Below are 24,115 nucleotides of genomic sequence, written 5' to 3'. Positions count from 1 at the left end.
AATATGTTCATTGTCTTCCAATCGAGTCGAGTTGACATTAGAAGCTTGCCACGTCCGGACTGTTACACCAACGCATTAGCATGTTAAAGCGATTTCATTGAGGAGCCTAGCTTTCTTAACTAGTAAGTACTGTACTTCCTTGGTTTTGGAGGGGGGAGGTGTCTTTCGCTGGAAATCTCGCCCCCTTCTACTTTGAAAATACCTGTGAAACCGGTTTAATTCGTCACAGCCAGCACTCCCGCAGAGAGGGGGGTTTTACTTGTTAATGTCTTAGCTGGAACACATCATTATATCTCATTTTGTATTTCTGTGAAAAAATCGTTTGCCCAGCCTAACACTATTGTTGTTATTGTTTTTATCCTGTAAAGCGCTTTGAGGAGCACAGCTTTCTCACCACTTAGATTATTTTTTGATACCATCCTTACACAAAGCAGAAACTTCTTGTATTTTCCGATGACATACAAGTGGAAAGATTACAGATTTTAATCGTCTTTTTTCTGAACCAGGGAAAATCTGATCATGTTTCTCTATAACAATAATAAAAAACTTTATTTTACATATCACCTTTAAAAGTGGCATCTCAAAGCAATACAGTAGATGTAAACCACAGATTACAAACTAAATACCCAGACAAACACAAACGCGTTTTTAATAAAATGCTTTTATTCATTCAGCAGAGAGAAAGTGTAAAACCTGGGCGTAACAGCTGTTCCTTTTTCTGATCACTCGCTCTCTGGATAAACGTCTCACCTGTCCTGTTCTTTGTTTTCCTAATTTGCTGATTATGCCTTCTGTGATCCACTCCTGCCCTCACAACTAAAGAAGACTATTTTAAATTTCTTTGCGCGGTCCATTGTGCAATTAACCCTTGTATGTGCTGTCCTTAAGGTGATAGAGAAAAAGAGCTGACTGACAAGATTTAAGATGTGGCTGTCAATGTTGGATTAAAAAAAAACATTGCCCGACGTTTGTTGCATTGCTTGAAAAATAACTTTATTTCGAGAGACTGGATAAGTAATTCAAGTTTTTTTTAGCTTCCTTAAAAACAACTAATAATTTAACTATATGTGCAAACGTTTTATGATATGTCGCTGTTGTGAATGTCTGTGGAGTGTATCTTATTTGCCTGTCTGTCCTGGCTCTCTCGCTTGCCCTCCCCCCCTCTCTCCCTCAATTCAACTCAAGGTACTTTATTAGCATGACAGACGGGTACAATCAGTGTTGGGTACTTACTTTGCTTTGAGATGCCACTTTTAAAGGTGATATATAAAATCAAGGCTTTAACTTGCTTTAACTCCGCAAGTCTGAGTTCTCGTGTCTGTCCTATCCGAACCCGAAAGTATTACAATATGTATCTTTATAGCAGGTGGTGTACAGCTTTTTAGTATAGATTACACTTTTCTAAAATGTATTTAAAAAATAAAAACGATTACAATCTAATCTTTCCACGTTTGATCCCAAGATCCCAAGAAAAATAAATCTAAACGGGGAGAAAGCTATGCTTATTAAAAGCTATTGTTTATTAAGATACTTAGAAGACAAAGATATCAATTTATGTTGCATTTGTCTGATTGTGAATCAAAAAACACATATATTTAAACCCGTGTTTGCGATTTAAATCAAAATGCGATTCAAATCAATATAAATGTTTATATTGTAATGCCTAGGTGACTATTCATTGTTATTAAAATGACTTTAATTCGATCATGTTGTGATATTTAGAAATATAAATTTGTTTGGTGCGAGTGAGGTTTTATTTAATCTCTGACTCAGGGAAACGTTTCATTTTTTCAAAGAAATGTTTGTTAAAAACAATTCATGGCTCCAGCAGGATTTGATCACAGACCATGTGACATGGGAGTCAGGAACCTAACCCACTGTGCCACCAGCAAGGTCACATGCAGAGTGCTGAAAAAGCACTACAGAAACATTATCAACAGACAATGTACAGCGTGTACTATTCTTGTGTTGCGGTACATGAATATAATTATATTGTTATTAATTTCTTTAGATACGCGATTCCATATAATATTCCCTTTTAATCAAATTCTAAAAGTATGCTTGTTGACTCCGGTATCACGTTACTTAAAGGCTTCGATGCTTAAAATGTTTAGGGAGAAATGGAATACTGGTGTGTATGTTTTCTTTAAAGTACCTAGACCAGCCATATACTGTATGTTTAAGTTCCAAAAATAATATTGTTTATGGCCTTCACACGCGTTACAGTATGCTCCTATTCTTTTTATGCTCAGGTACTAAGATTTCCCTTCAGTGGTAAAATTCCATATAAATATTCAATACTTAAACGGGCACAGTTAAGACATTAAATATACATACAGTATACATACTGTATACAGTACAGTTTGCATACAGTAATATGTTTATGTTCCTAAATCAATCTCTTTTATGAGCATGTGAAAGGCATGGTGAATTGATTCTCAAAAATTAATGTACTTTGCATTATTGGAAACAAATGCGTGATTGCGAAATGCTGTGGTGTTACTTTTACAAAGATGGTCAATGAAAAAAAGAATGTGGACCAGGACAATACTTTGAGTTTACAGCTCGTCCAAGGTCATTCATTATTAATACTATTAGTAATATCTTCGTTAAAGACTTTGATGGCGACATCTCCAACATGAGAGGTTGAGCTTTATTAGCTCCACCTTGCGGAAATTCCGGATACTATTATTTTGCTTGCGGTATTATAGGAGAATTTACGGTAACTCGCGGTAGACTGCATAAAGCGCACCACAAAATAATGCGGTATCGCCCGTGCATTTTGAATGGCTGCATCTGTAAATATTCAATACTAAGCTGATTAAAATGTGCACAGTAAAGACATTAAATGATTAAATCTTTCCACAACTGACCAACGCACCATGAGTGCCCCTGTCGTTCATTTTGGCCAGCCAATCACGTACCGCGTTATGACGCGTTATGACGTAGTGAGTTGCCTGCGGTACGGGTTTGTACCACGCAATTTGAATGGCTGCATCTGTATGGCCTGTCTGACTTCACTGGAGAGACTTATGTTCTGTCTCTCAGAACAAGGAGAATATAAAGGAATACCACTTCTACCTAAGTGCGTTTATGTTGGTGGAAAAGTCTGCCAAATGTGTTTTCTGTGTGTTCTCATCAATTAGAAATATAAAGAATATACTAGCATATACAATACTAACATAATGCAGGCTGGCGGAGCGGCTGGTAACTGCGAAGAAAGTGTGTGTATGTTTGTGAGGCAGCTGGTATTGTTGATTTTGATGCTACTGAGAAGCAGAGCAGAGAGGTGGTTTTGTTTGCAGGTTCTGCACCCAGTATGCTATGAGCATTATTGTGTCTCTGAAGAGATACAGCTGAAAGTCAACACTGTCCACTGGGGCTCTGAGGGAGTGCCTGGTGATAGAAGACCCATAGGCAGCAGAGACTGCTGGCTGTACGTGCCATCAATGATTCCAATCTGAACAGCAGAGCAGCTATAGGCTGCAGAAACCTTATAGTGGGTTTGTGTGCTGAGGAGAAAACAGAGGGTGGATTAATGGCTGAGGGATACTGGTCAGACATTCAGATGATCAGGAGGTGTGGTGAGCAGGCTGTGTTTTTAAATGGCGCACAGAAGACACAGAAGACAGTAAGGCACTGGCGGGGTTCAGCTTCAGCTTCAGCTTCAGTCACCACCGATATGTGGGTACAGTAAGTTAGTCCCACTGCCTGGAGTGAAGACAGGGGAGGTGTGAATGCTGCACATGAACCAGAGTGAAATCCAGAGAGCAAGGAGTGTGGCCTGAAGAACCCTGGCTGTGTTTCAGAAGAATGATGTTAGGTGTGTCTGCACTGCAGGGAGAGAGAAGTACCCCAGCAAGGGGGAGTACACTGAGAGGACTGTTAGGGTGCAGAGTCAATGAAAGAAAAAAGAAACAGGGAATAGTAGTGAGTAGAGAAAACATATACAGATGCGTCCACAAAGAGCTCAACCAGTGGTATCATTTTAAACATGATACATATTATTTTTAAATATTACATTTCATAGCATCTTACATGATAATTTTCTTACCAATGTTAGAGACCACTGATCTGATTTCTGTAATGAGCCGCAGAACATGATCATCCATAATGCTCAGCTGATCTGCTGCCACAAAGTAGACAAGACAGTGGGCCACATCATTCACAGTGGGATTCTTGTTGACATATGAAGAGTCATCACTGCTAGATTTGAATGGATTGAACTGGTAGAGAGAAAGAGAATGGAAATGCAGTGAGTAATGTTCAAGTGTTTAATAGCACTCTTTTAATTACTCTTAATACCTTATTTTTCTTTTAATTCTCTTGAGACCTGAGCTCCACTTTCTTCATAAACATTTTAAGCATCAAAGTCGTTCACCCAGTCACTTACTGTGGTTATTTGGGAAAACTTTTGATGTGCTCATTCTGACTATATAAAGTTTAAATGGTACATGTATGTTTTAAAATGTTTTAACCTTTTCTATGAATATTTGCTTTCGTTATCGCAGTGAAAACCATATACTTTTTAGAATCTGCTCAATAGGGAATATAATATGGAATCAAGTATCTAAAGAAATTAATAACAATATCCAAGTATCTAAATGGAGTTTATAATATAGGGATGGATGACAACAACCACGCTCAATTGTACCCAGCTGTCAGTAATTAGCAATCACTCCCATCATCCTTCCTCCACCAAATGCTATAAATACCAACGCAACCACAGGTTACACTGTGTGGGGGTTCTGGCCTCCTTGTCCTATGGCCAGGAGGCCGGCCCTCAGCCATGCAGGTTAAGCCAAATATCCGCTCATCACGCTTTGATCATGGGGTGTCATGATCGCAACCCCTCCTCTTAAGGGGGCTCCAGCCCTTCCTTGTTAGTTTCATCTCCCGCACCTGTTCCCTGTTCCAGCCCCTTTCTAGTTCCCCCTTAAGAGCCAGATGCTGATGCTAATCCAGGCTCTGCATTGGTTCGCACATCATGCGAGCTCAGGACCTGGATGCGCTTGGCTCCTTTATGGTTTTAGTCTCTGTTCCTGTTCCCGTTCCCCTGTCGGTCCAGAATTGGTTCTGGTTTTAATCATCTGCCTCTGATAGATCGCCTGGCCTTGGACTTTTGAGCCGTTTTGGATTTCCCGTTTGACTCATCCCTGGATCGTTTGCCTCGGCCACACCTCCCCCGACCACCAGCACTCCATGGACACGCCCCCCCTGTTTTTATCCCTGTATCCTGCATGCCTTTTTTCCTCATGTATTCTCACTCTACTCTGGATCGTGTCGTCTGCATAGGGTCTGGAAAGAACTATTCCTGACACGTTGTCATTCCTAGTGAAATATATTTCAATAGCTCAAAGTATTATCGTATTCCACTTTCTTTGTAAACATCTCCATCAAATTTATTTGACTAATTTGCTCGTGATTATGTTGGAAACATTTTAACCTGTCTGTTTCAGCTTTGCCTATAACTGACAGTTTGATATAGTAGATTTGGCACTTGCCTATCATCTGGGTGGTCAGTGTTTGAATCCCAGTCAAAGCATGTCTTTTTGTTACAACAAAAAAGACTAAAAAAATAAAGTAGCGAATATTATGTACATTATATTGACATTATATATGTATAACAACATGTTCAATAAATAAATTGAAATATGAATGACCAAATGTGAATTTCAACCAGTTTAATTCAATTCAAGACAAGCCTTTACAACAAGTCTTAAAACAAAGGAGAATATATTACAATTATAATTGAGAATAATAAAGCGATATTAAAATACCACTGAAACTGAACTATAATATATTTGATCACTATTAACAATATTAAATGATTAATAACAATTTTGTGTTTGTATTTTGTTCAGGGTCATTTGTCGCTGTTTTCACAACCTTTGCTTTCTTATTAAATCTCGTATTTTTGAGACAGGATGGTTCAGATGTCAATAACTCCGCCAACAAATGACACAGAGCCTTCAAACCATAGGCATTTTAAAGATCATGATTTGTGAAAATGTTCAAAGCTTTTCTTGAAACGATATCTAGTATCTGATTGCATTTTTAGAAAATTTAATTTGAGTAAAGTGAATCCCAGGTGTAAATTATTTAGTATTATGCTATATTTTTTATACATCAGTCAAAGCGTTCTGAAGTCTCTCAAAAACATAAAAATGCAACATAAAATACAGTGTTCATATCTAAGTTAGACATTGCATGACTTTAAAATCCATGAAAAAAAACGTGTTTAGTTATTTATGGGTTTAGATATTAACACTACTTATGCACAAAAAAGGGTGATTTTTCATTCTCCTGGTCATCTTAGAATCTTTGTGTAAGCTGTAAGTTTTTTTTTTTTACTTTTTAATTAATTTTAAGCACTTTGATTTTGTAAACAAAACACGTATATAGTACAGATAAAATCGCAATCAATTCCTTCTTGTGGTGTGAAGCAATCAGCAGGTTGCTGAAGAAACAGCACACCACCCGCTGAGCTCAGCAATACATAAAGACTGTTCTGCAGCTTTGTACTGAGCGTGTCTGTCTTTAAAATGTAATAATGGAATGAAAGTCATTTCTTTTAACATGAAGTCTTTTAATTATACTTAACATACCTTTCTCACCAGTTAGCTTTATATTTGAAATCAAAGCTTATTGTACTTCCTAATGACATTACACATGGAAAGACTATACATTTTAATTGTTTTTAATTTTTTTACAAATAAGGTAAGGATAAGGTCAGGTAAGGTAGGCTTAGTAGTGATTAATATAGGCGGCCTCTGAGACTTGCTTTTAGGCATGGTTGTGGCCCAGTTGATAAAAAAGTTGAGAACCACTGCTTTAGATCCACGGATATACTAAAACAGTAGCTCACACGGCAGTGTAATCTGTAATGTATAAATTTACTTGTATGTACAGTATGATTCCATATGGTTTCAAAGCTGTATGGGTTCCAAGTATATGTGAACTATTTTTTTTATTCCATTTATTAATCCAATCTCTTGATACACATCCGGCTATGTAAAAATATAGCCAAAAGGATTGCTCTAAAGGTTAAATTCCAAGCTAAAAAGACAAGACTCACCATGTCTTCTCTGTAACTTTTCAGTTAACAGCTCATCCATGGTCATTCATAATTAACATTATTAATAATCCATTCCGTATTGGACTTAAATTGGAACATTTTATAAAACAAATATAAAAAGAGGCGATACAAGATGTTCTCCTCTATATCTCTTTAGTTTACATAATAATTCCCACAGAGCACATAGTAAACAACAATGAATTAAATGTAACACATCTGTCTTCACTGTTGTGGTGTGGTTTCAACATATTGATAAGCTGCTCTCCAGTTACTGGCAATTGTAATAATAACACTTTGTATAACTTAAAGAATTCAGTGAAGAAATCTTTAATCATGAAACAAGCTATAATAGTGGACAATTTTAATGTATTTAGAAAGTAATACTCTAATCGGACTTTGAACCTCCTGGGTACAGCGCACTATATGCCAGTCCATTGCCTATTACCATAAGGACAATAAAAGTAAAAAAAAATGTCAAAATGTTTCCAAAACATCCACTTCTGATATTTTAGCTGCTTAGTTACACAATTCCATATTAATATTACTATCAAATGGTATTTGAAGCAGGACATTTTTTTATTTTTTTACAATAACAGCAAGTGGTGTTCTAACTAAATATACTTAGAGATGGAGAAAACATTATAATGTTTTATGAAGTACAGTATATAAACTTTATAATGTTAGAACAAGCACGTTAAAACTACAATCCACTGTAAGGTTGTGTACTTTTGTGTGCACTCAATTCCCCTTCGGGATCAGTAAAGTCTTACCTATCTTTTGTCCAACTGAGCAATCTTGCTCGTATAAAGTATACCTACTTTTTAACCAGTTTAATGTTTAACATGCTGTAATACACGATTTAAAATTAAATTATTTAATTGGAAAACGATTGTCCCTCAGTATTAGCCTGGATTCGAAACCAGGCATTTTCTGGCAACAGCCCAAATGCTGTACCTGAGACATTCAGCTTTCCTAGCGCCACAAGGCATTTCCAGTTACCATTGTTGTGTCTAACAAAGGAGATACGATCCGGGTGTGTATGAAGCAGGAATGATCTTTATTACGTGTGCACACGGGAGCCAAAGCTGATGAAGCACTGACTCAACTTATTGATACAAAAGGACCCTTTTTATACAAAATCACAAACAGAAAACCCACCCAGAACAGTTTCAGTACAATTCCATGCCATATATGGTGTAAAGCCAGGGCTGCTAGTCTTGGTACATGATAAACTGTAAAAACTGTAAGGATCCTTTTAATTATTGTTTAAGCAGACATTATGTACTTATAGATTTTGTTAATCATGGCTTAAGCAGATATCAGGCACTCTCAGTTCTGGTCAGGCTGCCCTTCACGTTCCAGGTGCGCAGCCATCTCGAACTAATTTTTCATTTTTGTAGCAGGATAGTGAAATGATGTAAGTAAATTATTTACACAGTAAAAGCAAACTAGTGAAATAAGAGAAATAAATGTTTGATCCTTCACTATTAACCTAATTAAAAAAAAACATCCGGTACCTTGCAGTATGTTGCGGAACGGGCACTGCATTTTGAATGGCTGAATCTGTACATCTTCAGTCTTGGAAGAAGCACCTAATTAAATCACAAGGTTGTAATGGAGTCTGCTGTGTAGCGGCGAGGCTTTTAATAAGAAAGAATTAAGTGTTGCGGTGCTTTCCCAAATGAGGCCCCATCTCTCTGTTCATCTCTGTGGTGCAGCCACAGAGAAACTATTCATGCAGGCTGATTTAAAGATGTTTTCTTTTGATAAGGGACAGCTCCCAAATGAAGATGCACTTAGCTAAGCCTGGATATCATGATCAATGGTCATCCATTGGCGCCTATCTGTCTAGGGAGTGCCAGATGGACATCTGGACTGCATTCCTAAGTGTCAGGAGTAAGTGATTCATATCTCACCTTGATCAACCAATCAGGGACTGGTAGGGCCGAGTAACCCACGTGGGGCTCTGATGCCCAGGAAACTTTCAGCCAATGAACGAGCTGAAGTTCCACCAGGTAAAAACAGGCAACACAGGGAGCCTGTAGTGGACTTTTCTGAAAGGGAGAATCTCAAAGGAGAATTCCAGGGCAGGACGGCCCAGGAGCAGAAGGCTCCTAAGGGCAGGACATTCTCGCAGAGCGCCTCCTGACCATCCTGAGACTCAGCCCGGACAACCACGGAACGGCCAGTGTGTCCGTGTGCCAGAACTTTCCTTTGTTCTAAGAGTCAAGAGCAGAGGTTGCCAGAGAGTAACCAGAGGATCCACCCGAGGTTAGCACTAGCAGCAAGCCTCATGAACAGGTCGGAACTGTGGACAGCTGAATAAGTATTCAGAACTAGCGCTTCATCAGGAACAAACCGGTCCTCTTCCTGACCTGCTGGGACCCACAATCATCTTTTCTCCTGTGCACAAACTTTGCTAGTTAAAGCCAACACTAACTAGCCGGTCAGTGAGCATCAGCAGCGCACCGTCGCAAGCCGCACAGCACAGCCTGGCACGGAGCCAGAGAGCCCGCAGGAGATCTGAATCCCCAGAGGTTGGATGAGTATTCAACTTCAATGCATTACAGCTCGAGAATTCAATTGTTATCCCAACCAGTTGATATCAATTTAATTCCTAAGAGTTATGTACTTGTTTTGAGTATCCAATGTAGAAGTTGTAACCAAGTTCATTTACGAAACGGTCTAAATGAATGATATACTGAACGTATGTCCTCTTGATATGTGTAACACTTTGTAACTGATTGAATATATATCTTTTGTATTCTGATAACCCTCTCGATAAGATCTGTTAGGTTTACATGCATATTCTATGTATTAATAAATGTATCCTCGTGTATTAGTACCTGTGTGTGTGCGTTGTTTGAGTTATATCGCATGGTTGGATTCTAAAGCCATCCAAAGAATCAATTTTGTGATTTACTGCTACAATTAATAATTGTCCCAGTAAATGCCCAAACCCTACAGAACTGGTGCCTTCAGAGAGCACACTACATTTTATTGGCGTCCCTGCGTGGGCTATGGTAAGACTGAAATGAATCAACCAAGCGGAATAATTCATATAAAACGCCGTGGGTTTCATACACGACAATACAGTGTGCTGAAAAAAGTTCCCCTTGCTCTTTAAGCAATGCTTGATTGTTTTGTGATCTTTTGTGATCTACCGGGTTTGCATACTTGATCTTGTGGTTTTCTGAGGTAAAACTGTGATTTCGTACTTAAAAGTAATACTCTTTAAGTTTAACAATGGTTGCTAAAAGGTCTGAATTCGAGTCGCTATTAAGCACTCTCTCTAGCAGCGACAAGTCTGACTACGATCTCCGTCATATTTCCGTCAGCGGAGAAGCGAGAATAAATCTCCATTCTCTGAGAGAGCTAGCGAAGGACATAGAGAGATTTGACCTTGCAGTGTCAGAGAATCATATCGAGAGTTATATACAGGACCTCAGGTATACCCTGCAGTACCTGCCAAATGCCACAGAACAGGAGAAAGTGTTTCTGGTCAGGAAAACTACCAGCAGACAAGTACATGAGTGGATGGCTAGACAGATGAAGAAAGTCTGTAATGATTTTGAGCAGCTTTGTCAAGCACTTATCCAAGAATACAGTGCGTTTATTGACCCGACTGCCGCGATAGCCGCCACCCTTAACATTAAGCACGAGAGAGCCGAGTCCCCTCGTAAATATTACGAGAGACTTAGACAAACTTATTTTGCAGGGCGAAATGATGAGGGTTGCGAAGAGAACACACATTTCAAGGGTTTATTCATTGTGAATCTTCACCCATCAGTCAGAAAGATGATCTTAATGCATACAGATGCACAGACCATGAAAATGACTGATATTAAGAGATTCGTGCAGAAAGCCTGGGAGTATGATGTCCAAAGTCGTCTGAGCAAAAAGCTGTTAAAGCGACTGTGTTCGCCGTCAGAGCCAGCAGGGTTAATTCCCCTCTGCTCGAAGGAGCACAAACTCCTGAGCTGGCTAAGCCCCGTTCCAAAGCACTCACACAGGACCGCACCCAGCGTCCTAAGTGCCATGAGAACACCAGGGGAGGGAAAGAGCTAGAAAAGGCTGAACAAAAGGATTCAGTAGCCGCCCACCTGGCCAGGCTTGAACAAGTTTTATTAGGACAGAGACGACCACTCCCCAAGGCTGCCGGAAGCGTGAATGAGCTGATACTCTCCACTGGAGGAGGCGGAGACCCGTCCCCTCTTCCTCCCTCAGTCTATCTGATTGAGCGGAAGGGTTCCTGCCTGGATGAGGTCAGCCACTCCCAAGCGAGTGCTGACTCCACCCCTGAAGTCACAGAGCAGGCAGTAAAACACAGAGGAAAAGCAAGAAGCTTTTACCTCAAGGCTGCCATGGGAGATGTCTTACCCAGTGAGACACTGATTGACACTGAGGTTGAAAGGTGTTTGATGTCACACGGCAAGCTCAAACAGGTAGAAAAAGAAAAGGGCATGCGACTCAGAGTGGAACCTTTGGTGGATCACCAGAAAGGCAAAGTGTGGAAACAGGTCAAGGCTCCTAAGCCTTCTGTACAGAAGGAAAGGGGGGCCAAGAGGCAGACTGTGCTCACACAGTGCCCACCGAACACAGAAGCCTATGTGAAGATTCCTTCTGTTCCCTCTGGACAAGAAATAAAAATATTTTCTTGTTCCCCGGATATACAGGGAAGTTGTGTCCCGGCTGAGGTCCCAACAGCCTCCCTGCCACAGGAGCGGTGCTCCGAGCAGCCGCCTGATCCACCAGCTAAAGCACACCCCTTTTACATCCCTAAAGAGGAGCAGATCTCCCCACCTGGCGATGAAAAGGAGCTTTCCCTGTGCACCCTGGCACCCAAGAGGGGTCAGGACCACCACCCTGCAGTGGTGGAAGGGATCCAGATGCAGGAGAGCAGGTTGGTGATGTAGCCCTCACCCTTAGCCCTGAGAGGTCCTCTATTAGTGAGGATCTGCTTGAGCAGCTGTCACAGGGCCACCACCAGGTGCCCCTGGTGCAACATTCACAGGTTAAACAGGAGGTCCAGCTGGACGCTGAAACTACTGCGCTATGGACACACCTGATCCCAGATGCCGACTCCCTCTGCTGTGACCCAGGGAACCTGCAGTCAGGTAACATTATTTCTCACAACTACCAGGTAGTGAGTGAGACTGACCTGATTGTTCCTGCCTCAGTGGCAGGGTTGCCAACACACCCAGTCCCCCAGAAGGGACAGGGAATGAAAGCCGAGCCGGTTTTCTTACAGCCACCAGCTCAGTTTGTCAGTCTGAGTCTGACCAACAGTGGTTCACCCAGACTGGAACTGAATGGTCAAGCCACCCGCCTGCCAGTGCAGGACATCGCAAAACGGGGTGTCAGAATCCCTGCCTGCACTGACATTAGCCTGGTGGGTGATAGTGAGTTCAAAGACCGTGAACTAGCTATCCCAGTGCTGGGGCAGCTCCCTGAACCCCTAGAGAGGGAAGGGGGGAGAGAGCAGGTGTCCTACACCCATGCCCAGCAAACGATTGTAAACATGCCAATAGAGGGATTCCTCAATCAGGAAGTGTGCAGGGTGGACCTGAACAGTGAGAATGGGGTAACAATCCTAGATCACTCAGGTGCTCCAGATGACCACTCAGCCGAGGGTCAGGCATGCTCCACCGCTGCACCGCCCCCTGCAGGGTTCCTAGAGCACAGGCATGAACAAATCGAAAAAGCAGATGCCCTGGAAATGGCGGAGCAGCATCAGCAGCTGCTTCAGATCTCCCCAGATTTCCAGGATGTTGGTGCCCAAGATGCCACATGGCATACTGAGAAAGACACCATGTACATGCTGCGCCAGCTTAGAAAGGCAACAGTCACTCAGAAGGAGATGACTGGGATCAGCCACCTGAAAAAACTTTTGGGAGGACTGATTGCTGCCACCACTGTTGTGCATTTGCTTTTTCTGGTAGGTTTGTGTGCTACTGGCACTCTCACCCTGACTGCCCCAAGAAGGCAGGTGTCAGAGATGCCAGGGGGTAGTGACAGACTGTATCAACAGCAGCAAAGGCTGGAAAGCTTAGGGAAAACCCTACAGGCAACTTTCTATGCAACAGGGTTAAACCTTATCCCCCAACCAGTGGACATGATTGCCAGTGTTATACAGTGGGTTTATGCTTGTGTGCAACAGGTCAGAATGTTGACACAAGACCTGTTAAGGGAGCTTAGTGCCACTGTAGCCAGTCTAACCACGGCAAAATTCCCAACCCACTTGATTCCACTCTTCTCAGTAGAGGAGTATGTGACATTAACCCCATCGCTCATAGCTCACCCAGAAGGCAATCCAAGATTGAATTCGGTTCCAAATCTTGAGATGGGTATGGCTACCAAAGCTATCCATTGGCTGTGTCTAAACGATTCACCAATGAAGGGTGTAAAGCTACTAACGAGCAGAGGGAGGTTAATGAACCCCATGAAAAGCAGGTGGGATGTAAATAGCTGGTCAACACACCATTTAACTGTCACCATGACTTGTGACAGGCATGATACAGCTACCTAATAAAACAGTTCCTGTAAGTTCCCAAGGAGGCCATAGTACAGCTTGGTGACTTACTGTACGGTCTGGAACCAGACAATATAAGACCAAACTTGAGGTCGTGGATGCCTTCAGGTGCCACACTATTGAACTGGATAGAAATCCAAGAAACAGTAAGCCCTGAAGAGGTACAGGTAGTTGAGTTTGCTTTAATGGAACAAACCTCCAAACCACCCTAGCAGATACCCCAACAGGTGTTGTGGTTTAACGGGGGGCTGGTAACAGGAACTGTTGTTATTGTAACACTACTGCCGGGTAGCTGGATCATGACAATGTACTCTGAATGCTGTACACTCACATCAAGATGTACTCTGGGTAGCATGAATGAGTCAAAGGTAGCAAGTCAAAAGAAAGGAAGTTCCTTCTTCCCAAATATCTGCCTACAGAGGTATCAGATATTGACAGTGAACTTCCTGATGTGTAATTCCTAGACAGAGATGATGTCTCCTACCTTGTTTATACATACAGTACTCCAGATGTTGTTTATAATGTTTGTATCCAATGCTGGTTCCGGTATGAATTCTTGAGGAGTAATGTGGACATTTAAGGTTAATGTTCTAATGACAAGGGACATCACTTAACTCTGTTTTGTTTTGAAGGCCACAACGCCTTAGGACCTCGTGACCTTCAAAAAGGGGGGATATGTAGCGGTGAGGCTTATTCCTAAGAAAGAATTAAGTGTTGCGGTGCTTTCCCAAATGAGGCCCCATCTCTCTGTTCATCTCTGTGGTGCAGCCACAGAGAAACTATTCATACAGGCTGATTTAAAGATGTTTTCTTTTGATAAGGGACAGCTCCCAAATGGGGATTCACTTAGCTAAGCCTGGCTATCATGATCAATGGTCATCCATTGGCGCCTATCTGTCTAGGGAGTGCCAGATGGACATCTGGACTGCATTCCTAAGTGTCAGGAGTAAGTGACTCATATCTCACCTTGATCAACCAATCAGGGACTGGTAGGGCCAAGTAACCCATGTGGGCTCTGATGCCCAAGAAACTTTCAGCCAATGAACGAGCTGAAGTTCCTCCAGGTAAAAACAGGCAACACAGAGAGCCTGTAGTGGACTTTTCTGAAAGGGAGAATCTCAAAGGAGAATTCCAGAGCAGGACGGCCCAGGAGCAGAAGGCTCCTAAGGGCAGGACATTCTCGCAGAGCGCCTCCTGACCATCCTGAGACTCAGCCCGGACAACTACGGAACGGCCAGTGTGTCTGAGTGCCAGAACTTTCCTTTGTTCTAAGAGTCGAGAGCGGAGGTTGCCAGAGAGTAACCAGAGGATCCACCCGAGGTTAACACCAGCAGCAAGCCTCATGAACAGGTCGGAACTGTGGACAGCTGAATCAGTATTCAGAACTAGCGCTTCATCAGGAACGAACCGGTCCTCTTCCTGACCTGCTGGGACCCACAGTCATCTTTTCTCCTGTGCACAAACTTTGCTAGTTAAAGCCAACACTAACTAGCCGGTCAGTGAGCATCAGCAGCGCACCGTCGCAAGCCGCACAGCACAGCCTGGCACGGAGCCAGAGAGCCCGCAGGAGATCTGAATCCCCAGAGATTGAATGAGTATTCAACTTCAATGCATTACAGCTCAAGAATTCAATTGTTATCCCAACCAGTTGATATCAATTTAATTCCTAAGAGTTATGTACTTGTTTTGAGTATCCAATGTAGAAGTTGTAACCAAGTTCATTTACGAAACGGTCTAAATGAATGATATACTTAACGTTTGTCTTCTTGATATGTGTAACACTTTGTAACTGATTGAATATATATCTTTTGTATTCTTATAACCCTCTCGATAAGATCTGTTAGGTTTACATGCATATTCTATGTATTAATAAATGTATCCTCGTGTATTAGTACCTGTGTGTGTGCGTTGTTTGAGATATATCGCATGGTTGGATTCTAAAGCCATCAAAAGAATCAATTTTGTGATTTACTGCTACAATTAATAATTGTCCCAGTAAATGCCCAAACCCTACAGAACTGGTGCCTTCAGAGAGCACACTACAGCTGCATTGGATTGCATCTGGATCCAGCTACTTCTCCTATATCATTGAGAGCAACCTAACAGTCCTAGACACCTGTTCACCACCCTCACCAGACTGTTCAAGCCAAACCTACCTACTACATTACCTGCTTCATCCCAGCTTTGTAACACTGTCTTAGAGGTTTTTGGTTGTCCACCAGAGTTATACTGTTCCACCTCATTCCTGGATGATTGTTGTTGCTGTTCTCCCCTTTCTAGTTTTCACCCTATATCTAAATTCTTTTTCTGGCTAAAACTTTAGAATGTGCTGTTAGAATTTAGTTATGCAACTATCTCATTGCAAATAAGCTTTTCAAAACCTTCCAGTTTGGTTTCAGACAATAACAGCACAGGAACTACCCCTGTAAATCCTTGTTCCTGATTGGCTCTGTACTGCTCCCCCTACGATTCTGCATTTTCCCAATTGTTCAGTTATTAACATCACAGGATTGGAATTATCATTTCTATGATAATTTCCTATCATTACTAAAGTCTATTGGCAATGGGGGTCCTGGTTACAGGGGCAGGGCTGGATGACCTGGAAGCCCCTAGTCTGGGCCCTGCATGGTAGTGTCACAGGGCTATTTGTCATCCGTAGCTGGGATCTCAATGCAGAGAACCAGGTGTTTCTGAACACCCCTTTTTTAGGGACCACACCACCCTAGAAAAGGTGGCCCACACATTGTCCACTCACACTTTCTAAGGTAGGCTGCTTCACCTATTGGGGCATTGAGCCTGGTGATTGAAAATGTCACAGCAGTAATGTGTTACTATGACTAGCAATATGGAATAGTCATAAGGACTAGCAATAGTCATAAGGACTCTTCTGGATAGCAACTATGGTATGGATAGACCCATACACAGGACTGCACTCATTGCAGCAGAGTTGAAACATTGTAATAATGATATTACTGGTCAAAGTGAGACCAGACTTCTGGGTCTATAAGGTAGAATGGAGAAGGCTATGTATGGTGTTGACCGCAATTAAAAAAATGCTTCTCCCCACGGAAACACCTACTGGCTTAAGCAAAAGGCTTACTGTATGTCACTTTGCATCCCTGTCATTTGTAAGTAGCATGCCACTTGTAACGGAAGCGTTTTTCCGGACCCTATGCAGATAACACGACCCAGGGAAAAGTGAAGAAAACACGGGGAAAAGGTCATACAGGATACGGGGATGAAAACAGGGAATGTCCATGGAGTGCTGGTGATCGGGGGAGGTGAGACCGAGGCAAACAATCCGGGGATGAGTCAAAAGAGGAATCCAAAGACAGGGCAAAAGTCTAAAGCCAGGCGATCCATCCGGGACTGACAATTAAAAAACTAGAGCCAGATTGGGACTGGCAGGGGAAACGGGAATGGGAACAGGAACAGAAACTAAAAGCATAACGGAGCCAGGCGCATCCAGGTCCTGGGCCTCGCATGATACGGAAAGCAATACAGAGCCCAGATTAACGTCAGCGTCTGGCTTTTAAGGTGGGCTGGAAGGAGGCTGGAACAGGGGGCAGGTGCACAAAATCAAGTCCGAAGTGAAAGAGCTGGAGCGCCCTTAAGGGGGAGGGACTACAATCGTGACACCACTCTCCTTAGTGCTTATGCACAAACTCTGAAAACAAATAATGAAGAATGTTGGATGAAGCTCCAAGTCCCCAGAACAACAAAATCCTTCTACTTCAATGCAAGAGTAGAGAACAATAGTGACAATTGGAATGGGTTGCTTTGGAAACCCAGCATTGGATATGGAAGAGAAAAATGGATTGAAGTCTCTGTGCTGAGCATAGTCTCACTATCACAAACACCATCTTTCAAATGAAATATAAATACAAATGGAGGCACCCAACGTCAAAGCACTTGTATTTTATAGATTACATCATTGTTAAGCGCTCCGATATTAAATATGATATTGTCACATGAGTCATGAGAGAAGCAGAGTGCTGGATGGACCATAGGATGATCATAGTTAACGAATGAAGGATGGGTCAAATAAAGAGCTCTTCCAAGAAAAAAAAAACAACTGCAGTGATTGTGTTTTTGTGGCACACAAGAAGTGGAGGTACTGTATGAACCAACATGCAGCATTCTAGAAAACCTTGAGGCTTAACAGAAGAAGGTGCAATTGAGGAATGGACTTCTTTATATCGCTCCATGAGAAAGCACCCTAATCCATCAGCTATAGTTGAAAGAAACATCAAAACTTGTTTGATGATAACTCAAAAGACATCTCAAATCAGCTAGGTGCCATGCACAAGAACTACAACCCCACTTCTAAGGTTTTTAGAAAACAGTAAGAAGAATGGAGAAAAAAAATATTTACAGAATGTTCTGCAACAGTTTTGAAATGAGTATTGGATATCCAAGGCACATGAAATACAGAACCACAAGGACAAATATGGCATGCTAACGTCTATGACACATTGAAGACCATCCAATGCCATCAGTACATCAGTAGAGCAAACATTTCCAAGCACTCTTAAACAATCCAAACCTTGTTAAGTTCTCAGTTTTGGGAAATCTTCCAGTCCTGCCCACAATCAAAGGTCTTGACCTCCCACCCACCTTCTCTGAGGTCTACTCTGCTATCATGTCTCACAGAAATTACAAAACTCCTGGGCCTGACTTCATCTCAGCTGAAATTTTGAAACAGGGAGGTTACATTTGCATGTGAACCATTCATCGCTTCATTGTGGAGATAAGGACGCATTCCACATCAATGGAGAGATGAAAACATTATCATCATTTATAAGATGACAGATCCACCTGTGACAAGAGCAGGACAATATCTCTCCTCTCAGCTGCTGGCAAAGGTCTTGCGATGGTCATGCTTCACAGACGTATTGCCACAATCACTGAAGAGCTTCCTGAAGACAGTGTGCTTGTACCAGTCCTATTTAACATCTTCCACCTGTGAGTTACACACTCCTGCGCACGCATATTTTTGTAGAAAGTGAGGTATTTTTTTAACTTTTGGTTGGACCGGAACCTCTTTAATATGAGGAGATTCCAAAATGCCACTAAGCTAAAATCAGAATATTTACTTGAGCTCCAGTATGTTAATGATTGTGCTGTTGTAGCACACACCCCAAAAGCACTGCAAGCTACACTTACAGCAGTTGTACAAGCATACAGTAGAATCACACTGTTCATCAATATTACAGAGACAGAGGTTGTGTGGTCATTCAGAACTCCACCTGAATTACCTGTTTCTTACCATTCTTGACTCAATACTTGCTGATGTGCCTCACCTCAGATTCCTCTCCAAGCCCTCTCTCTAAAGAGGCTCTAAAGAGGCTAGTGTTTAAACAGTTGTTTTTCCTAAAGCAGTTATGTGTTGGTGGAATTGTGATGCATTGTGAGTACAACTTACCGTGTATCCATCTTTTATATGGCCTTTCACCAAACTGACGAAGACATCAGGACTTTTCACAATATTATCTATTCCCATGACATCATAGAGAACAAAAGGGAGAACTCCATCTCCTTCTCCATTTGCACAGTCCTCTACTCTGTATGGTTTAAACTAAACAGAAAAGTCAGAAAAGCAAAATTATAAATTCTGAGAGAATTATCCCCATTGTGCAGATGAAATTTAATTACCACTTTTAGGCATCAGTGTGTTGCACTTTAAAGGTCCGTATAGATATTTTAATACAATTGTACTAAAAGACTAGATCATCTCACTTCAGGTCTTCATGGATAGTTGCCTTTGTTTTGGCACAAATTTAGTCATTATGGAGACTTATTGGAAACATTAAACAGATTTCTACATTTGCTCTTTTCATATTCTCTCTTCAGGAACTGATTAAAAAAATGACTTATCATAAACAGGTAAGCTTTGACTACTGCACAAATTAGCACCTGCACTTTAAGGTACTGGACTGTCTGCACTACTGTATGTCCTGTCTTGGCTGTATTAAAACATCTAATGTCTAAATTTATTGTAATGTCCATTGTCTGTTTGTCATTTGTGCATATTTTTACTTTTTTTTCACTGTTACTGGCTACAGCTGAATGAGTAAGCATTTCAATACACTTACTGTATATGGCAAATAAAAAATCTTGAAATCTTGAAAGTCTATTTAGTTGTGGTGTTGTCAAAATGCATAATGCTTCAAAGAGGTTTGCATCCTACTACTGATCAAGTCCAACAATGTTTCACTTTGGAAATCTGATGATCAGGATAAAAGGTGGTAAAATTTCTGCTTATCACAAGTTGGGAGATGTATGGACCAGATGTCTGGGACTGTATTGACTTTAAGTTGCGTTGAATGCACACTGTCAGCCTAAGTATTGATGCATTTCATTCCTTGTTCTCTGAGCTTCCTCATTAATTATTATCCTTCATTAATGGTGTGGCTGCAAGACAGGTTTGATTGTGCCTGTGAATGGGAGGGGGGCTCAAGAACAGGGCATGAATACACAGTGCACCTGTATACAGCTGGTTCCTCAATGAGCCCTGAGCAGTGAGTTGTGAGCTCTGCCCACACCCAGAACATCAAAGGAAGACTTCCACATCCCCTGAGAATAAAACTTGAGCCCTTGTTAAGGGGGCACTAAAAACCCAAAGTCAAGAGAACAGGGTAGAATTTTGAAAAGTCAGACAGAAGTTAGAAAACACAGAGATTGTAGCTATTGGACCCAAGAGAGGACTTGGATATCAGGTACTGAAAGCAGCGGAGAAAAGCTTCTCCATCTTACTGTAAAACATGTTTGGAGTTGGAGACAAACTGGGAAGTGAAAGGAGCATAGATACATGTTGTTTAGGATGCCTGGGACAGAGGAGGGTGCCTGAAACTACACCTTTTCTTTGCTGTGGTGTAAGGAGGCACACCACGCCACCAGCCAGAGCTGGTTATGGAAAATAAAAATACTGGACTGTTCTTTTGGAACATTTGGTTCTGGTAACTGGGGTCAATGGGGTTCTTGTACTTAATATTAGTTGTATCATCTGTTCTGTGTGTTGAGTGGGCAATCACAGATTTTTTTTTAGCTTTAGCAAGCAGCCATATCACCCTGCAACTCACAACTGGCAACCCACTGAAGCTCAGCAGGTGTGAGCCTGGTCAGTACCTGGAGGGGAGATCTCCTGGGAAAAACTAAGGTTACTGCTGGAAGAGGTGTTAGTGGGGCCAGCAGGGAGTGCTCACCCTGTGGTCCATGTGGGTCCTAATGCCCTAGTATAGTGATGGGGACACTATACTGTAAACAGGTGCCATCCTTCGGATGAGACGTAAAACCGAGGTCCTGACTCTCTGTGGTCATTAAAAATCCCAGGGCGTTTCTCGAAAAAGAGTAGGGGTGTAACCCCGGTGTCCTGGCCAAATTTCCCATTGGCCCTTACTGATCATGGCCTCCTAATAATCCCCATCTATGAATTGGCTTCATCACTCTGCTCTCCTCCCCACTGATAGCTGATGTGTGGTGAGCATTCTGGCGCACTATGGCTGCTGTCGCATCATCCAGGTGGATTCTGCACATTGGTGGTGGTGGAGGGGAGTCCCCATTACCTGTAAAGCGCTTTGAGTGGAGTGTCCAGAAAAGCGCTATATAAGTGTAAGCAATAATTTATTATTATTATATAAATACTTTTATGTGAAGGGAAGACTGAAATACTGTAAATAACTGGGATATTCTGCACATTAGGATAACTGTGAGTTAACTGTGAGTGCACTGAAAAAAAGAAAAAAAAGATCCTGTTGCAAGAAAAAAAGGGTCCTAGCATCCTCATAATTGCTATATCGACACAACAAAAGCAGTTCCTGCATTTAGGCGTCACAATCCATGACATTAACAGTCAGGAATAATCCATACATTAATAGTGCCAAGTCACTGTAGAGTTTGCTATATACTATCATAACTAAATTACCCGTATGTTTATCAGCATTGCAAATAATTTATAAAGAATTTGAATATATTATTCCATTCAACAGACCCTCTAGATGGCTACTAACCTTCGTGGTAAAACTGTATTTATCTTCACCAACCAAAGCTCGGCTTGTCAAATGACCTTGAAACACAGAATCAATTGTATTGATGTAACTGGACTTTCCAGCCTTGATCTGTCCAGCCATCATGATTCTTAATTCTTTTGCTTCTTTGTATTTTGGTGTTAAAGTCCTTATTTCTTTCATCAGTCTTGCTTTCTCCCTGCAAATAAGAAAGAAGAGATCCCACAATAAAGAAAAAATAATACATCCTAGAAGGGTGTATAACTGGGCTTCTACACTGTTCTGTGGGTAGATACTTATTGTCAAAAACAGCTTGACGAAGTGGCTAACAAAATAATAGTAAATATTGAAATTTTGTATTTACAATTTCCTGTGATATTACGATTGTAAGTAGAGGTCACTCTACTTAAACAATCATTTTCAGACCAAGAATTATATTTTTTCTACCACTCTTCCTGTTCACATTTTTTTTCCTTTTGCTACTCAACTAAGAACATCTCTGTTAATATATACAGATCCAGCCATTCAGAATGCACGCAGGATAATGCAGTAATTTGCAGTGAACACACCTCAGTGCAACATAGCACACCACACTTTTTAATATTGTGTTGAAGGATAGCACTGTTTTGTAAAACTGCCAGGTGGTGCAGTGAATGCTTAACATGGTGTCTGGAAGCCTGGTTTTGAATTCCACTCAATACTGAGCCCCTTGAGACAAACATTTCCAATGACAGAATTTAAGTTGTATAGAGTTTAGACTTTTATTAATTTTCTATTGTATATTACAGAATGTTAAACATTAAATTAATTTTTAAAAAAGAAACAAGTTCTATTTTACAAAACAAAATTACCATGTTGGGTACAGTAAAGAAATAGTTTATTTTTATATCTTGTTGTGAGTGCAACATGCTTTTTTTATGTTTAGATCCAAATGTTTTACATTACTTTTATATTATTTTTACATTTTTATTGTTTTACATCCACATAGATTTGGAGAGCTACATTACTCTGCCAGATATATATAAGGAACAATTTAATATTATAGCATAATGTAAACACATTGAACCTTTTTTAATACACATTGAAATTATGTATATTTCTTTATAATGCTTAATTCAGGAACAAATAATAAGAAGCAATTTTATTTGAGATTTTTATTATGAAAAATATATTTATATGCGTGGCTTCTTACTCCAATTACTGACAACCATGACTAATTACCAGGCATTATGGATTCTGGGTTTTACACTATGGGTGTCAGGAGGTATGAGACGGGTTAAGAAATAATGTAGTTTTTCTTTCCAATTTCTTCCTCTTAACAATTTTATACTCATTATTGTTCTTAACTGAACACCTTCTATCAGTTCTTCAGGGACATACAAACACAGCAGCTCTCCAGGACTGTATTGAACAGCTTTCATCTCATTCTTACAGCTCCACATTGGGAGGTACAGTGTGATGTGGGTTTCATACTGTGTTTTTAAATACTTACTCTTTGCCCCAGACTATTTCCCTCCATGGGTTAACAAGTTCTAAAAAACAGAAATGACATCATGACAACCTTTATGTAACTTAAAATCATCAAAGTTTCTTCAATCCTTTTTCCTTACCTGGTTCTGGTTAACTACAAATTGACAGTAAAGTATCAGATTGTCTGAGACTGTTGCAATAACATGAATTTAGAGTTTGCACTGTATATTTTGACACCATAATAGAGTGATATGAAGAGGCTTGTAAATGCTTCTGTACATCTATCAGTCTGTATTTATGTGCTATATAAATGCAGTTGAACATGAACCCCTTAAGCACTGGTCCCACTGCAGTTCCTCTCCCCACTTTAATCTCCATGTCTTTTAGCAGTCCAGATTATTGAAAGTCAGGTTTATCTTGTAGCCTTTGACAACACCATATACAATCTCAGATAAATGTAACAATGATTTAGCTACATATGATAATGATATAAATGAAAACATTCAGATGTATAATTCTTCCTCTACTCTTTTATATGGAGTGTGAGACAGAAGGAATCTTCTCCTGTTCACCACTAGAGGGCCATTAACACTACCAAAGCAGCCCTCTAAATAGTTTTTTCCTCCAAGATTGTCACCTGAGAATGTGTCTCTTTAGCACCTGGGCTTCTGATCAAGAGCTCTATATTAAATTCTCACGCATCTCCCCTTCATTCATCCCAGGACCATGCTGTCAGCTACACAGCTGAGGTGACCTTTTTTCTTCTCTAAAAACCTCAGAGAATGATTCTATTTTTTTTTCCTCAAGGCTAAACGCGGACCAGTTCAAAGCTTTATCCCTCTCCGAATGTCCCCACAAAGAAGACTTATTTGATGGACTACACCATGACAGAATACTCTCAGATGCTTCATTTGTCATGATTTAGAACATCTGGCCTTTGACTGTCCGAATCAGCCAGATCCCAGGCAGGTAGATTTAGAAGACGGAAGAAAATCCAACTGCCCTGTAGCCTCTACTCACAAAAATTAA

General features: G+C 41.0%; 1 protein-coding gene across 2 annotated transcripts in view; it reads right to left on the bottom strand.

Annotated features, from left to right (window-relative positions):
* The window catches only part of LOC138224029 (interferon-induced protein 44-like), a 48,262-nt gene that overhangs the window by 11,162 nt on the left and 12,985 nt on the right, over window positions 1–24,115 (bottom strand). Inside the window, exons 5-9 of one of the 2 annotated variants that reach the window (XM_069180279.1) lie at window positions 23,109–23,148; window positions 21,620–21,815; window positions 19,036–19,188; window positions 4,055–4,226; window positions 2,671–3,512 (exon numbers count right to left, since the gene is read on the bottom strand). In XM_069180279.1, the coding sequence (XP_069036380.1) occupies window positions 3,364–3,512; window positions 4,055–4,226; window positions 19,036–19,188; window positions 21,620–21,815; window positions 23,109–23,148 (710 nt within the window). In that variant the 3' untranslated portion in view covers window positions 2,671–3,363. Of the gene's footprint in view, window positions 1–2,670; window positions 3,513–4,054; window positions 4,227–19,035; window positions 19,189–21,619; window positions 21,816–23,108; window positions 23,149–24,115 lie in introns of those variants that run through there. The other variant, XM_069180278.1, reaches the window with a different exon arrangement.

This window comes from Lepisosteus oculatus, chromosome 18 (genome assembly GCF_040954835.1).
Source record: "Lepisosteus oculatus isolate fLepOcu1 chromosome 18, fLepOcu1.hap2, whole genome shotgun sequence".
In the NCBI taxonomy this organism is placed as follows: domain Eukaryota; kingdom Metazoa; phylum Chordata; class Actinopteri; order Semionotiformes; family Lepisosteidae; genus Lepisosteus; species Lepisosteus oculatus.
Note: the sequence above shows the minus strand (reverse complement) of the source record. Positions and strands in the feature narration are given on the sequence as shown.